At 45.5% G+C, this 17,699-nt stretch overlaps 1 protein-coding gene across 2 annotated transcripts in view; it reads left to right on the plus strand.

The window, feature by feature from the left end:
• The first annotated feature begins 7,399 nt into the window (after window positions 1-7,399).
• LOC138824678 (ubiquitin-conjugating enzyme E2 E1) overlaps window positions 7,400-17,699 on the plus strand; it is a 58,482-nt gene continuing 48,182 nt past the window's right edge. Inside the window, exons 1-3 of one of the 2 annotated variants that reach the window (XM_070018692.1) lie at window positions 7,400-7,606; window positions 8,674-8,765; window positions 12,703-12,753. In XM_070018692.1, the coding sequence (XP_069874793.1) occupies window positions 8,725-8,765; window positions 12,703-12,753 (92 nt within the window). In that variant the 5' untranslated portion in view covers window positions 7,400-7,606; window positions 8,674-8,724. Of the gene's footprint in view, window positions 7,607-8,580; window positions 8,766-12,702; window positions 12,754-17,699 lie in introns of both variants that reach the window. The other variant, XM_070018691.1, reaches the window with a different exon arrangement.

The following is a 17,699-nucleotide window of genomic DNA, read 5'->3' on the forward strand; positions in this document are numbered from 1 at the left end:
CTCTCTCCCCCTGTCTGAGTCTCTCCCTCTCTTGGCAGTACTAGGGATTGAATTTAGGGTCTCTTGTATTCCCATCCCTTTTTATTTTTCTAAGTATATTATTATCTTTAAGTCATTGAACAAAGGCGCTGCCACTTAACAAAGCAGCTTATGAACACAATATGTTTTGATCAGTGTCACCCCTTTCATCATTCCCCCCATCCCATGCCTTTTGGTTTTCAGTTTTTCCCTTGTAGTCTCTGTCTTGCTTTGCCTGAGCCAGCCTGATACAGCACACCTCCTACCTCTGGCTCCCAAGTTGCTGGGATCACAGGCATGCACCACCACATTTAGGTTCTTGGCTTTTGCTGGAAGCCCTCTTAGGATCCTTTCCTTCAGCCTAGGCACTTAGACGAGGCTTACCCCACATGAGCTACTTAATAAATATTTGTTGATTAATTGACTTCAAGCTCAAACATGAGTACTATCTGTTGTGAAGACAGTATTTATCCCATCAGCTGACCAAGTCAAGGTTGACATCTTTGCTGTTGATGGCTTCTGGGCTTTGCAATTATTCAGGTAAATTCTGGATTTAAAACTAGACCCCCAACTGGGCGCCGGTTCACGCCTGTAATCCTAGCTACTCAGGAGGCTGAGATCTGAGGATCGCGGTTCAAAGCCAGCCCGGGCAAGAAAGTCCGTGAGACTCCTATCTCCAATAAACCACCAGAAAACCGGAAGTGGCGCTGTAGCTCAAGTGGTAGAGCGCTTGCCTTGAGCTGAAGAGCTGAGGGACAGCACCCAGGCCCAGAGTTCAAGCCCCACGACCGACCAAAAAAAAAAAAAAAAAAAAAAGAAAAGAAAACCGGAAGTGGCGCTGTGGCTCAAGTGGTAGAGCACTCACCTTGAGCTGAAGAGCGCAGGGACAGTGCCCAAGCCCAGAGTTCAAGCCTCACGACCAACAACAACAACAAAAAAACTAGACCCCTGACTACAGATTTGTCACACAATAGAACTGTGAAGAAGTTGACTTGTTCTGTGTGTGTGTGTGTGTGTGTGTGTGTGTGTGTGTGTGTGTGTGTACCTGGACCTGGGGTTTGAACTCAGGACTTGGATGTTGTCCCTGAGCATTTTTTTTTGTCGGTCGTGGGGCTTGAACTCTGGGCCTGGGCGCTGTCCCTCAGCTCTTCAGCTCAAGGCGAGCACTCTACCACTTGAGCTACAGTGCCACTTCCGGTTTTCTGGTGGTTTATTGGAGATAGGAGTCTCACGGTCTCTCCTGCCCGGGCTGGCTTTGAACCGCGATCCTCAGATCTCAGCCTCCTGAGTAGCTAGGATTACAGGCGTGAGCCACCAGCGCCCGGCATCCCTGAGCATTTTTGCTCAAGGCTAGTGTTCTACCACTTGAGCCACAGCTCCACTTCCAGCTCTTTTGGTAGTTAATTAGAGATAAAAGTCTCTTAGGGGGCTGGGAAGTTGGCTCAGGGGTAGAGCGCTTGCCTTGCATGCCAGAGGCCCTGGGTTCGATTCCTCAGCACCACATAAGCAAAAAGAAAAAAGCCGGAAGTGGCGCTGTGACTCAAGTGGTAGAGCGCTAGCCTTGAGCTGAAGAGCTGAGGGACAACGCCCAGGCCCAGAGTTCAGGCCCCAAGACCGGAACCAAACAAAAAAAAAGAGTCTCTTAGGTAGCTGCTGGGCACTGGTGTTTCACACCTGTAATCCTAGCTACTCAGGAGGCTGAGATCTAAGGATCACAGTTCAAAGCCAGATTGGGCAGGAAAGTCCAATTAACCACCAAAAAGCTGGAAGTAGAGCTGTGGTCCAAAGTGGTAGAGTGCTAGCCTTAAGCAAAAGAGTTCAGGGACAGGGTCCAGGCCCTGAGTTCAAGTCACCACTAACAACAAAAAAAAAGACTCTCATGGGCTTTCCTTCCTGGGCTGGCCTCAAACTAAGAGCTTCAGATCTCAGCTTCCTGAGTAGCTAGGATTACAGGTGTGAAACACCAGTGCTCCCACAGAAATTATTATTTTTTAAAAGCTTCACAATAATTATATGTAAAATAAAAATGATTTCCCCCTACTATTTCTTCCTCCAAACTCTGGCAAACTGAAAAAAAGTCTTAAAGTTAAAAAAAAGGTTTCATAGATTAATGAATGAGCCAAACTGCTCAAATCCCAACCTTGTAAATATCAGTATACTGTTCTTACACATGATCAATGTATGAAGGCTGAAGAAGGCTAATTTATTTAGGAAATATTATACAGAGGAGATGTTAAATCATAAACTGAGAAAAGAGCTCTCATCTTCAGTAATATTCATTCTTGGTCTTCAGATAAGCTCTTTTGTGCTTATATGAAAGAGCATTAGACTCTTATCAGACTGTGGTGAATTTTGAAAATCACATGGTGTTCAATGCCTCCATGTGGTAGAAGGAAAGAATTTAGTTCTATTCTAGCTGCCTTGGACAGTGACATTCAGGGCCAGTAGTGTCTGACAGCATCAGAGCCCTTCCATGGGATCAACTTTCATTTATTTTATTTGATTAATTATTGGCCTATGGGAAAGGAACTGATTCCCCTCCCCCCGCCCCGCTTTCTCCTCATGAACCTTCCTTACCTGTGTAAAGAATGGATGTCTTTCCACTAAGTAGCATTGCAAAGGGAAACAAGTGGACTGAAATTCAGAGTCTATCTTTCCTAGGAAAGCTTTGGAGAAATTCTTTGTTGCTGGGGCTTGAATTTGGGGGCTTGGCTTTTTCACTCAAAGCTGGCATTCTGTCACTTGAGCCACACCTCCACTTCCAACTTTTTGCTGGAAAATTGGAGATAGGAGTTTCATGGATTTGTTTGCCCAAAATGGCTTCAAACTGGGGGGGGGGGGAGGGTTGAGGTGGGGGAGGAATCCTCAGATATCTCAGTCTCCTGAATAGCTTGGATTACAGGTGTGAGCCAACAGAACCTGACTGAAGACATTCTTTTAAAGTTCCCAAACCAGCTACTTCATTTATTTCACAGAAAAAAAAAAAAAAGGAAACACCTTTTATTTTTAGTCATAGGTAAATTTTAAAAAACATATCAACAAATGCCAATTTGATCTTTCTTTGCCCGAGGAGATTGATTCTGTTTATGAAGTAGTAGAATTTCAGTGTCAGCAGGAAGCCAAAAATAGGAGCACTCAAAAAGTTATACTAGGTCTCTTTCTTTGGGATTAATGGCTTCGTTTCGCCTCTTGGGGTCTTGATTTTCAAGTGCTTCTACTTAAAAGTACTTGATACCCCCAAGATGACTTTGAAAAGCAAAAGGTAGGTACTAGAGCAGGGCACTGGTGGCTCCATGCCTGTAATCTCAGCTCAGAGGGTTGAGATCTGAGGATCTCAGTTCGAAGCCAGCCTGAGCAGGAAAGCCTGAGACCCTTATCTACAATTAACTATCAAAAAGACTGGAAGTGGTGCTATGGCTCAAGTAGTACAACACTACTAGCCTTGAGGAAAAAAGCTTAGAAATAGCACTCAGGACCTGAGTGCAAAGCCCAGAAGAGCCCCCTCCCTCCAACCCCAACTCCCCCTACCCCCCGCAAAAAAAAAAAAAAAAGAAAAGAAAAGAAAGAAAAAAATAGGTGCCAGGAAGAAGAAGAATGGGAGCCCATTTTCTTCAAGCCCAAGTAGTGTCTCAGACAGCATCACTGGGTTTACATCTTTAAAATGTAAATTGAGCACTCTAATCAAAGCATTCCTAAAGTCTGGCATTGACTTGTGTGTGCATAGACTTCAATAGGAATCTGTTTCCTCCAGGAAATTAGGAGTGGGGGGAGGAGCAAAAGGTCATTTTCTTTAGGGAAAAATAGCATTAAAACGTATGATATGTTTAAAAATATATCCATACATGTAAAATAAACAGTGAGGATTATTTACAGGTTGAGGAGGTCATTAGTTTATTCAAGGAAATGTTACAAATGCAGTGATTTCCTTAGCTTACTCAGTTTTCCCACTTTCCCAACTGTTTTGATTGTTAATGCATTCTTGAAAGCACTATCAAGTTGTTTTTTTTTTTTTATGATATAGATAGATAGATATTCCTCCTCCTCCCCCGCCCCCACAACCTCCCAGTGTAATTGAGGCTCTTCTACCATCCCAATATTGCCAGAACTGACAAGATTATCTAAGGACAGCAAAGGTCATAATTGTTATTTTGCCACCAATTTACTGTTTGACCTTGGGTTAGATAAACTGGCTTTCTTACCAGGCACTGGTGGCTCAGGCCTGTAGTCAGTCCTAGCTACTCAGGAGGCTGAGATCTGAGGATTGAGATTCACAGCCAACTAGCCCAGGAAAGTCTGTGAGCCTCTTATCTCCAATTAACCAGCAAAATGCCACAAGAGGAGTTGTGACTCAAGTGGTAGATATAACACCAGCCTTGAGTGAAAAAGCTAAGGGATAGTGAGTGCCCAGGCTCTGAGTTCAAGCCCCAGTACTTACAGACAGACAGACAGACAGACAGACAGACAGACACACACACACACACACACACACACACCCCAATTAGATTTCTTTACCTTACTTTCGTCATTGTAACATGAATGGTAAAATACTAATTTCTTGATCTGCCTCCCTTCTAGAAGATTTTTTTTTTTTTTTGAGAAGTAAAATTTACTTGAGAAACTCTCTTTAATTGGATGGGTCTAGAAGATTTCTTATGTACTACTTGTCTTCAATTGTAAATGATAAAAATTCAAATGCAAGAAGACCAGAGTGGAATTATTAATAATTTACTTTGTACAACAGTTAAGAAACCATGTTTGTTATAATACACATTTCATTCCGTCATTCAATATACTACAGGTAGAGAAGAAACTAAACTCAGAGAGGTCATTTTAATTTCTTAGACTTTGTAGTTAATAAGTAGAAGAGCCAGAAGTGTAAATTACTTTTTTTTCCTGTACTTAAAATACTCTGGCCAGGCACTGGTGGCTCACACCTATATTCCTAGCTACTCAGGAGGCTGAGATATGAGGATCTTGGGTCAAAGCCAACCCAGGTAGGAAAGTCTGTAAGACTCATCTCCAATTAACTACCAGAAAACTGGAAGGGCACTGTGGCTCAAAGTGGTAGCTTTGAGCAGAAAAAGCTCAGGGACAGTGCCTAGGCCCTGAGTTCAAGCCCCACAATGAACATAATAATAATAATAATAATACTCTGATGTAAAGATGAATCTTAGCTAAATCAGCTGTAATCCTAGCACTTGGGAGGCTGAGGTTGGAGAATGGAGAGTAGCTAGGCCAGCCTGGGTACATAGTAAGATCCTGTCTCAAACAAACAAGTCTTTTGAAAGCAGATTCTTTTTTTGTTGTTTGTTTTTGTTGGTCGTAGGGCTTGAACTCTGGGCTTGGGCGCTGTCCAGTTCTGTAGCTCAAGGCAAGCGCTCTACCACTTGAGCCACAGCGCCACTTCTGGCTTTTTTCTTTTTTGCTTATGTGGTGCTGAGGAATGGAACCCAGGGCCTCATGCATGCAAGGCAAGCGCTCTACCACTGAGCCACCTTCCCAGCCCCACAGATTCTTTTCTAAACACTTCAAGTTCTTTATTCCCCTGCAGTAGGTCATTCTAAAAACAAAAAGCAATAATTTACACTATTGCATATTAAAGGTTAGAGGTCATAGTTCACAGAAGAGGGTTACCAGTCTGCTGGACAGAGAAATGAGGACACATTCTCTGTACTGGAAGAGCCCTTGGAGTTCACAATTTATTCTCCAGTCTAGCATCAACTATAAAACAAAGTCTCATATTTCTTTCTTTAAAAAAATTATATAGCTTCCACCTGTACAATTTATGTCAACCAATATAAAGGGGAAAATCTATCCACTATCCTTTGTTTCAGCAAATCAGGCCTTTTATTTTTCTACAACTTCTGCCAGCTCTTGTCTTCATACTTGATTTTTTTTTTTTAATGCTGAGATTACAGGTGTGTAACACTACATTAACAAATGGCTTCATTTTGAAACGTGGTAACAGAACCTCTGAAACCAAACCCTGAGAGAGGTTATGTTCAGAATCTTCAAATGTTCAGAATCTGGAGGCAGGAGGCCAAAATGATGCTTTACAAGGATTATTTTATTTTCTGATTCTATGGCAGCTCCTGGTAAATATAGGTTTCCTTATAAGAATTGAGCAAGAAGTGGATATAATTATTTCATGAATATTAATAAAGATGAACTTTCAGATTAAGGGCTAGGAGAGGTAATAAGAATGCCTGTTTTCTTGGTTATTGGATGTGCCATGGGTTTTATAGTTTGTCTTGTCTTACGGTAACTAAAGCCACCGTAGCCATGGAAAATGACAGCAATTTGAATGAGATAATTTGAAATGGACCATAGCAATCAAGGTTATGTCCTCAATGTACAAGATCTTATATGTGTGGCCCAGCTGTTGTAGCAGGATAGTACATGTTTCTTCCTTTCAAATTGAAGGACAAATTGGCATGAAAATTAGTCATAATTTGAAGGCTTAGTATTTTTAACAATCCATTTTGATACAATGCTAAATAATTAGGTAGTATTACTGTGATTTTTTTCTAAATGTATTATTTGAAGAGCATTTATATTTGTAGCAAAAGTAGGTACAGCAGTCCCTAAAACTTCCCATCAATTTCTAAAAATCCAACTTTCTATATAATACACACGGACACCCCAAATTCCCAATCTTCTGTAATTGAGCAGTAGATGGGTTAGTCCCAGTGATTTCTTCACATTTGCAAGTCTCCCTGCACGACAGCTTTTACCTGTCACCAGATCCTTTCTATCACTTGCTATAAAACATCACTTTGGATTTTTTTTTTTAAAGTGAATAGACAATCCCATGTTGCAAAACTGCACGTGTCTCGGCCCTGAATAGAAAGGTTAGGGGTATGACCTCTGCCCCTAGCAGGTGAGTTGTCCAGGGGGGGAAGTAAGTCTCAGCCCAAAGGCACCCCAGTTATGGGAGATTCCCCCCCCCTCGGTCTCTGTCTGTCTGTCTATCTGTCTGTCTCTGTCTCTCTCTCACACACCTTTTAGAAGCCTTCTCCAGTACAAAGTCCTGGTCACCAGATGACCATCCCTCTGCGTCCCCTCCTTTGGGTGACCCCCAATTCCACGTAGTTAGGATCGTGTCCCCTCCCCAGCCCCCCCCCCCCCCCGCTTCCTTTCGGGAGCCCTGAAACCCAGATCCTCAAACCACTGAAGGGAAAATTCTCACCCGGGGCCCGCTCCCGAGCGCAGGGGGAGGCGCGGGGCTGGGGGTGCGGGTGGGGGGGACCGGGCTTTCCCGGGTCCTCCCGGCGGGGCCCCCCTTCCCAGGTGCGGCGGCGGAGGGGGAGGGCAGGTGGGGGCAGGGAGCGGGCCGCGTGGGGGAGGGGAGCGAGGAAGAGGAGGGAGGCGGAGGGGGAGGAGGAGGAGTGCGGAGCGTGTGTGGCTGGGGGAAGCCATTGCCTGTTTAATAGTTGCTGTTGCTGCACTTCCGCCTCTCTCTCCCAGTGAGAGAGAGAGAGAGGAGAGGAGAGGGGAGAGAGAGAAAGAGAGACACGAGTGGCCAGGCCCAGCCGCAGCCGCAGCAGCAGCCGCCGCGGCGGCCCGGAGGAGCCAGACACAAAGAGAGGTACGGGGATCCCCCCGCCGCCCGCCGCCCCCCGGCCGCGCCGCCGGGCCCGGGGACACCCCCGCCGCCTCCGCGACCTGTGCCGCCGGGCCGCGGGCCCCGGGGCCGGCGACGGCGGCGGGGGGGGGGGGGCGGCCGGGGCGCCCCGGGGGTGCGGGGCCCACGGGGGGGATGGGCGGGACCCCGGGCCGCGTGGGGTGCGTGGCCGCCCGCGGGGGGGGGGCGCCGGGGCCCGAACTGTCAGCGCCGCCCGGGAGCCCCCTCGGGTCCTCCTGCCGGGCCTGCGCGGGGTGCGGGGAGCCCCGGTTTCTCCCCCCCCCACCCGGGGCGGGGGCCCGCGGGGTTCACCCCTCGGGGCCCGCGGGGCGCATTGTTGTTCCTCGGCGGCGGAGGCCGAGCGTCCCCCCCACCGCCCCCCCCCCAGCCCGCATCCCAGCCGTCCGCGGTGGCGCCCGGCGGGTGCTGGGACCCCGCGTCCCCGGCCGGCCGTCCCCGAGGGGCCGCGGGCGGGCCTGGGCCTGGACGCCCGGGGGCCCCCGCCGCCCTCCCCGCCCCCACCGGGCCCCGCTCCCCGCCTCCGGCCCCCCGCCTCGGCTTCCTCTCTCTCCCCTCCCCGCCCCTCCGCTCTCCCCGACCCCGCCAAACTCCGCTCGCCCGCCCTCCCCCCCCCCCAGCCCCGCCAGGACTCCGGGCCCCGCGACCCCCCCCACACACGGTGGCGGACAAAACCCAGCCCCAGGCCGCCGGGACTCCCCTACCCCCCCCCGCGGGGCACCCGGCCCTGTCCCGCCTCCTCGGGGCTCCCTCCGGGCCGGCGGGGACCCCGGTCCCCACGGATTCCCCCCCCCCCCGCCCCGGGCCCCTGAATAAACAAGCCGGCGGCGGGCCCGGGGCGCGGAGCCCGCGCGGAGGGCCGCCTGACAGCGCCCGCATGGGCTGGCTTTCTGTTTTGTTTCCCCCCTCTCCGCCTGCAGGGGCCGTTTGCGGGGTGGGGTGGGGGGTTCGCTATGTCGGATGACGATTCGAGGGCCAGCACCAGCTCCTCCTCATCTTCGTCCTCCAACCAGCAAACCGAGAAAGAAACAAACACCCCCAAGAAGAAGGAGAGTAAAGTCAGCATGAGCAAAAACTCCAAGCTCCTCTCCACCAGCGCCAAGAGGTACCCCATTCTTCTACCCACCTCCCCCCTGCATGCCTTCGGCCTGGCCAGCCACCCACCCCCACCCCCACCCCACTGAGGGTGGCTGACATGCTCCTCATACTTTGTGTGCTCCCAGGAACGAAAAGGGAGCCGTGGGAATCCTATTTTCTCGATTGCTGCTTTTGTTTTATAGTTTAGTCTTCGTCCACTTGGCTGTAGTTGTGACTTGTCTGGTCCAGGTCTTGCTGAAGTTTGTGGGAATCCTTATTTAGTGATACACCCCCCCCCCCATCTCCCCTCTCCCCATCAGATTACAGATTCAAGGTTGATTCCTAGGAATCAGGAATCTATGACCCTCCCCAAGGCTGACATCCCCCTAAATAATCAGAGATACCTTCCTAGACAGCTCTGTCGAAATGAATTCTGTGACCATCTTTCTTGCTTTTCACCTGTTGCCGGATGATCTCTTTTGAATAGAGCTCTCTTCACCAACTGCATAAGGAATAAGTAATTCACACCAGTGAGTCAAATATTTAGTAGGAGGCATTTTCTGACGGGATTTAAAGAGCTGTTTCTGATTTGGAGAGTGAAGGCAAATGAATGATTGCAAAATGGTTATTACAGTTGTTGTTGTTGTTGTGTGTGTGTGTGTGTGTGTGTGTGTGTGTGTGTGTGTGTGTTATGGGGTCTCTTGTTCTGTTTAAGAACTTGTGCTTGCCTGTGTTCAGATTTTTTTTTCTTCCATTTTGTTTTTCTTCTCCTCCTCTTCGTCCTCCTTCATCTTCGTCTTCTTCCTTTTTGAGTTTGAACTTAGGGCCTTGTTATTTGCTTTATTGGTCACCTTTTGCTTGATGCCCCCACACCTTTTTATTCCGGTTATTTAAAAAAAAAATAAGGCCTTGTCTTTTTTGCCCCAGCTGACTTGGACCATGATCCTGTTATTTATACTTCCCTGTATCTGGGGTGACTAGAAATGGTGCCACTACCAACTTTTTGATTTGGTGGCCTTTACCAGAACCACAGCCCTACTCATCTAGGATTACCCACAGATACCACTCTTGTTTGCTCTGAGGTAAAATGTTACTTCACTGTTGGTTTTTTTTTCCCCCAACTAAATTCAAGCAGTAGCTTTTCCTTTTTTCTTTTCTCAGGAGGGAGCTACTTCTTACCTTTTTCATTCTCTTAGCCCCATGACCCTTCAAATAATCCATATTAGATTCCTGGGAGCCCTAGCCACCTTTGCATAAATTCTGTTCGCAGTCAGAAAGTTGTTAAACCTTAAAAAGACCAGCATGGAAGATAGTAAATCACCCAAATGGTGGGATAGGTAGGGTTCCATTCTGAAAAGAATTTAAAAGAAAACGAAACAGTAGGCTTCAGATCTCTCTGCTTTGGAGTTAGGAGTTTGAGACTGTCAGCTATCAAAGTCCACACTTCGATTTGAAATTGGAAAGGTTGGCAAACTGTTTTGGTGATAGAACCTTGGTTCATAATAGTGACTAGCTTCCCCCACGTCCCCCCTGGTCCTGCTGCTTGAATTCTGGGCCTGGGAGCTGTCCCTGAGCCTCTTTGGGCTCAAGGTTAGTGCTCTACCATTTGAGCCTCCATGCCACTTCTGGCTTTTTCTAGAGGTAAGAGTCTCATGGACTTTTCTGCCTGGGCTGGCTTTGAATTGCAATCCTCAGATCTCAACCTCCTGTATAGCTAGGATTACAGGTGTGAGCCACCAGTGCCTGATCTTTTTTTTTTTTAAAATAAATGTTTATACTGGGGCTTGAACTTAAGACCTTGCACTCTTGCTTGGTTTTTCCACTCTATACTGGTGTTCTATCACTTGAGCCACACCTCCACTTTTTGCTAGTTAATTGGAGATCAAATCTCTTGGATATATCTGCCCAGCTAGCTTCGAACTGTGATCTTCCGGCCTCAACCATCATCACTCAGCTGATTTTAGCTGTTTTAAATAGTGTGGAGGTCTTCAGACAAATAGCAGAGAGTCGGTTTGATTACGTATGAGCCTCTCAAGAGTCTTAACTGTTCTTGGATATAGCCTTATGTGGTTTCCCCAAAAGCTGGCATTTACCCTGTCCACTCTGGATGGGCTCTTCCTTAACAGTCTGCCCTCCCCCAAACTTAGAAGCTCCCCGTCCTTACTCAGCTGTTGGCCTGCTCTGCCCCACTGCAGGCTCTTTGCATTAAGTCATTCGTATTTCTATATTTTGCTGGCTATCTCCCTGGTATGCCCAAATGCATCTCAGGAGAAAGGGATCAAGTCAAAAGTAATTTGCTTTTTGTCAGTAAATTACTGATTTTTTTTTTCCTTAGACACAATTTGTCCATTTATCCTAAGGAAATTAAAAACTTACTTGGAAATGCCTGGGAAAGAGATGGTAGGTGTAGAAAATGAATGGTAGGAAGCCATGAATAGTAATTTTACCTATAAAATTAACATCATGGGTTTTTTTGGTTGTCGTTGTTGCTTCTGCTTTTTGGTGCAGTAAATTTTGATCCCTGAATGTCCTGCTTAAAGAGCAGCTGTTTGTGTTAAAGGAATAAGGTGAATATTCAAAAGGCACAAAGTAGAGGCTAGTGTAGCCGGGAAAGTGTAAGGCTAAATTGATGTTAGTGGGATCCTGTAGAGGTGGATCTGTGAAGGCTATTGATTCCAGTGCTATTGCCCATAGTACTGGAGGGGACACATCTACCAGGAGATGGAAGGAAAAGGAAGTAAACCTGAGTTGGCAGACTGTCTGATTCTCAGTGTACATTGGAAAGCAGAGGGAGAACCCCCAGGGAGAGTGGGCTGAAGTTGAAGAATTCTCCCCACTCTCCCCCTATACACACACACACACACACACACACACACACACATCTACCTGGGAGGTCCTCTTGCAACTCCTTAGCCAATTTTTTGGAAATGGTGCAACTGCAGTAGGTAAAGCACTGTGGTAATACAATTTTTAGGCATTAAAGAAGTAGTAATGCCTCAGGAGGAAATGTTTGCCTGTGCATAGATCCTAAGACACAGTACAAAAACATGCAAGAGATTCTTAATGAATCAGGAAACCAGGGTTCTAAACTCTTAGTCTAACATCCTATGAGTCTCAGAACAGAAATGCTTATTGGGTAGCAGTAGAACTGAGCAGGACACTGCTGTCAATCACTGTCAGTAGAGATGGAACATACCTTATCTGAAAGCTGCCCAGATTTGTAGACCACAAGAAATGTCTTTCAATAGGAAAGTTTAAAGAACTTCCCCACCCATCACACTTCATTTCTTTTTACTTAGAAGATAAGGGCCTTTAACTTCTTTACATATAAGTGACCTACCCTGGGAAAACATTTGCAAAGAGAAAAACATGTCTTGTCACCCACATTGTTCTGGGTTTTACTACACTGTGCCACCTTGGTGAGGTTTTAAAGTTGTAACCCCGTAGGGCTATGATAGAACAGGTTTTTTAAAGTAGAAGGTGGAGTTTGCCCAATAATTGATGCTCTGAGCCCCTAGGTAAGCAGAAGACTAAGGCCTGGCTTGGTGTGAACTGTCGGCCCATGGCCCAGGGGCGGGGGATGGGCCCTTTGTGAAGTGGGGGTGGCTGTGACCCACAGTGGGGCGGGAAGGGGCAGCAGGTGGAAGCTGGGGGGGGGGACAGGGGAGAGGGTGCCGTAGGCTCAGGGGCCGGTGCAGGGCTGAGCTGCGTGCAGAGGCCAAGGCCCAGAGGGCATCCCCACCCCCTCCACCCGCAACTTCATCATGCACAGGGCCCCGGCCTGTGCCCCCCCCATCCCAGCCCCGCAGGCTGCCAGGCCCATAGGGGGGAGCAGGGGCGGGGGGAGGCCTTGTTGCGGGCACACCGGGCACACCTGGGCATGCTTGGGCCTGTGCCCCGCCCCTGCAGGTGGGAGGCCATAGTCTTCACCCACTAATGCCCCTGTGCTTGTCTCCTCCCTCCAGGATTCAGAAGGAACTGGCAGACATCACTTTAGACCCGCCGCCCAACTGCAGGTGAGCGCCCTGTGCCAGAGCCTTTTCTTTTGAATTCTTTACCCCCTTCTCCCCCCGAGTTTTCTTCCTGGCATTGTGCTTCTCTGGTCAATGCTTTTTTCCGTGGTCCTGACCTCGAGTTGCAGCTAGAATTTCTGATGATTCGAGTTTTTGTGGGATGGTTTGCTGAACCTTTGACAAGTGTTGAACTGTGCTTTTCTGGCTCATGCCTACTCGGGAGGCTGAGATCTGCAGCTCAAGGCTGGAAGGCAGGCCTGGTAGGAAAGGCCCTGACAATCCTACTTCCAGTTAATCACCAAAATGCTTGAAGTGGAGCTGTGTGGCTCAAGCGGTGGTGGAGTGCTAACCTTGAGCAGACACTCAAGGACAGCATCCAGGCCCTGAGTTCAAGCCCCAGGTCTGGCATAAAAACAAATAACTATGTCACAGAGAATATTTGTTTGGAGTGGACCCATGTACGTGAAACAAAACGGCAAAGTCAATTTAAAGGAGCACCATTGTCCAGTGGACCATTGATACGTTATCTAAAGGCAATGTAAAACCTGTTTGGTACTCAGATACATCTTGGTTTAGAGAAATGCTTTGCTGTAGTAATCTCTTATTCAAGCTCCATTAAGCTTGTAGAACATAGAATTAGATAAATCAAACATTGGATCCCCCAACTTATTCCATGTGTGTAATTTTGTATTGGACTTTTGGCACAGTGATTCAGGAAATAATTTGTGGCTTGATAAAAAAGGATTTTGTTTTAAATTATAGATTTAAAATCTTACAAGGTGGTATTTTTCCTTGATATTGCCTCATTCAGACTGTAAATATAGGTGTGTGTTTCACTTGCAACACAATTGGAAACCAGCTTTTAAAGCGTTTGTTGGTCATTGAACTTCATTTAAAATAGCATTTTGCTACTATTGAGTCAAGGTGGAAAGAAAACTTGATGACTTTACTATCTTATATGAAATAGCAATAATGAGACAAAAGAGATGGAACCGTTTAAGGGAGACTCACTGTTCAGTTCTATTAACTCTTATAGTTTCATAATTAAATACAGAGTTGGCACCATGGCTCATGCCTATAACCCCAGCTGCCTGGGAGGTGGAGATGGGGAGGATCGAGGTTGCATGCAAGCCAGCACAGAAGTTTCAGGAGACATCATCTCACTAGCTGGTGGAGGTGGTGTATGCCTGTCATCCCATCCCCTATGCATACCTAAGTGGGCGTACCTCATTCAGGCAAAAATGAATGACTATTCAAAAAATGAGGCAAAAAAGTACAAGGAGCATGGATCAAGTAGTGAGAGTCCTGGCTCCACAGGGTTACCAGATAAACACACACAAACATAATTAATTAAGCCTCTCAGGATTGGTATATGAATTGCACGTGAGATTTCATCAGTGTTGTGAATTTATAAGTAGGAATAGAAATTAACAGAAAGTACCTAGTGACCCTATGCAAAATTTAAGGTGGATAGTGGACATGTTCAGATTGGAAGCTAATAAAATGTTTTGCTTATTGCCACTCAGTTTTCTACTGTAATGACTGGATTAAATGCAAGCTTTTGTGTTTGTTTTGGACACATTTGTTCTTGGTGTTGATCAGTTGTGAAATGCTCTTTGGTGACAGTTTTGCCCTGTTTCTGTGATGAAAGTCATACTGAGTTTGAAATGCTCTTAAAGGTGTAGTTTGTAACTGAACCATTTAATCACTCTGGAGGAGTTTCTTCATAGCCTATCAGAATCTTCTCAGATGGTGGAAAAAGTGGAAAAATATTAACAGCTCCCTGGTTGTTTGTGTGGAATCCCCATGACAGATCTGTGCTGTGGAGTTACTACTCCTGTCGTGTTCCTGGCTGTCCTGCGTATCTCTTGAGCTTTGGCTGCTCAAGTGATAATGCATAGTTTGAAAATGAATCATTTATTAAAACACATAGATGGCTTTCTTGTGAATAAGTACTGTCAAATTTAAAAATATAAACAATTGGAAGATTTTCATGGGATTAATCATTTTGTAACAACAGGATAAGTACAATTGAGTTTCCCCATCATTTTAGCTAAATTCATATCTGAGAGATTTTTGTTTCTGATGCTTGTGGAATTTTCAATCTTTGGAAAGCCCTTCTAATTAATTAATTCTTCAAGGTGAAACCTTTGGGCAGTACCTGTGGTCTTGGATGGCTCTTGGGTGGTTGGTGGTGGGAAGACCCCCCCCCATTCCCCCTCATACTTATCGGTTTCAGGGAAACTGTGATTTCAGAGCAGATATCAGGCATATTTATTTTGTAAGAGAATATATGTCGCATTGTTCTTCATAAATAATGACTGCTCTATTTTCTGTCCATAGGGGTCTTTTCAGTACTATAAACTAAATTTTCTACTTTTGAGTACCTTACTAGTGTTATCTTGGTGTCCTGATATTCAGCTCTCTTACTTGAACTTGGTTTTGTTTTCTGCTAGTACACTTACAGGATTTAACTATTTAACATGTTAATGTACTTTATTGTTGGAGATGGAAATGGATAATTTTCCTTAGTCATACTTTCTGAAGTTAGCCTCAATTAAAATATGTGAATTAAATGATATATTAAAGTCCTTGTGTTTTCAAAAAGATTTTCATAAGTTAGCCTCAACTCAGAAGTTTGGCTCCTGTTGAAATTGTAATCCCACCAGTATTATTATTATTATTATTATTATTACTATTACTATTGTTATTTTGTCAGTCGTGGGGCTTGAACTCTGGGACTGGGCACTGTCCCTCAGCTTTCAGCTTAAGGCAAGAGCTCTACCACTTCAGCCACAGCACCACTTCCAGTTTTCTCATGGTTAATTGGCGATAAGAGTCTCAGGGACTTTCCTGTCTGGGCTGGCTTTGAACTGTAATTCTCATATCTCAGGCTCCTGAGTAGCTAGGATTACAGATGTGAGTAGCCAGCGCCCTGCTAATATTATTATATTTTGAATGAGACAAAAGAATTGGTTTTCTACTCAGTGTATCTTAGAATATGTTTTTTTACTGTTCCCAGAACTTTCTTCAGTTAGTGAACACTGCTTCCTTCTATCCAGTGATTGCTGATAGCCAATCAGTATTCATTGTATAGTTTTAAATTTAAGCACATTACTTAAAACATAGCCTGTGGCACATAGTATCTTTCCAGTACTCAGTTATTTTAAATCAGGAGAATTACTATTTGTTGTTGTTGTTGGTTGTGAGGCTTAAACTCTGGGCCTGGAAGCTGTCCCTGAGGTCTTCAGCTCAAAGCTAGTGGTCTACCACTTGAGCCATAGCACCACTTCCAGTTTTCTGGTGGTTAATTGGAGATAAGAGTCTCATGGACTTTCCTGCCTGGCCTGGCTTTGAACCATGATCCTCAGATCTCAGCCTCCTGAGTAGCTAGGATTACAGGTGTGAGCCACCAGTGCCTAGCAGAATTACTGCTCTTGAAGGATGATACATTGCTTGTGTTCACTAATGTTAACAAATGACAAAAAGTACTTAAATTTGAAGTTATTGAACTTCAAAACTTATATTATTCATCGGGTGTATTATATTGAGTAGATTTTTGTTAGGTCAAATGTAATGCAGATTATACTTAATGACCAGGACAAAAGTATTGTCAGGTTGTTTTTTTGTTTGTTTATGTTTATGTTTTGTTTTATTTTGATGTACTGGAGTTCAAACTCAGGGATTCAAGCTTGCAAGGCAGGTGCTGTATCACTGAGCCATACCTCCAGCCGTTTTTGCACTGGTAAATTTTGAAATGGGAGTTCACTTTCTGCCTGGGCACATGCCTGGACCCCAATCCTCCTATCTTTGATTTCCTTACTGTAGCTGAGATGACAGGTGCATGCCACCACATCCATCTTCCCTCTGTTGAATGGAGACTTGAGGACTTTCTTGCTTAGGTTGGGTGAGATCTCCTAGATCTCAGCTTTCCTTGGAATTGAAGGTGATAGTCCTGTGCTGTTGCATCCAGCTGTGGGTTGAGAAGGGATCTCTTGGACTTTCCTGCCCATAGTGTTCTTGAACCTTGATCTTCCTTTTCTTAGCTGCTTCCTAAACATGTAGGATTATAGGAATGAGTCTGCATCACCTGGCTCAGATATTTTTATATTACTTTATATTGCTATATAAGTAAAAAAAATGTTTAGTATCTGAACTTTTAGGTATATGTATATATTGTCTCTGTGTATATACATATGAATGAATGAAATAGTCTTGCAACTCTATATATTTAGTTGGGCTTTTTTTCTACCATTTGGCTTTTTTCTTTTGGAAAATAATACCATCTTAACTGCTGTACTGATTTCCTAAAGCTTCTTCCATCATGAATTGTCAAATTATAGCTGGTGAACTGTGGGCCACCGCTCAAGCTTTGCCGAGCTGACTAGTTACAGCTATATAACTAGATATAAATGTGTATAGAATTGTATGTTTATCACAGTTGGCATATTTTGCCCAAGTAAATAATTTAAACTTCAGATTTTATTTAGTGGATGCATTTGTAATAAGAGTAAACTTCTCAGGGTTTGGTGGTGGTTGTTGTTGTTGTTTTTTGCCAACCATGGGGCTTGAACTCTGGGCCTGGGCACTGTCTCTGAGTTTTTCAGCTTAAGGCAAGCGCTCTACCACTTGAGCCATAGCCTGCTTCCAGTTTTCTGGTAGTTAATTGTGCATTTTCCTGCCCTGCCTGGCTTTGAACTGTGATCCTCAGATCTGAGCTTCTTGAGTAGCTGGGATTACAGGCATGAGCCATAAGAGCTTTTTTGAGATAGATCATGCTTTGTAGCTCAGTGTGGCCTTATACTTGTGATCCTCCTGCCTCAGTCTTTTGAGTAATGGGATTATACTTGGAAATACCAGTATTTTTGGAAAATAACAAATGTGAGTGACAGAAAGGTTAAGAGAGATTACTTTGACCTGGGTATGAAGGGTGGTGTGGGAGCACTTAG

This window comes from Dipodomys merriami, unplaced genomic scaffold (genome assembly GCF_024711535.1).
Source record: "Dipodomys merriami isolate MVZ:Mamm:240054 unplaced genomic scaffold, mDipMer1.0.p SCAF_13, whole genome shotgun sequence".
Classification (NCBI taxonomy): domain Eukaryota; kingdom Metazoa; phylum Chordata; class Mammalia; order Rodentia; family Heteromyidae; genus Dipodomys; species Dipodomys merriami.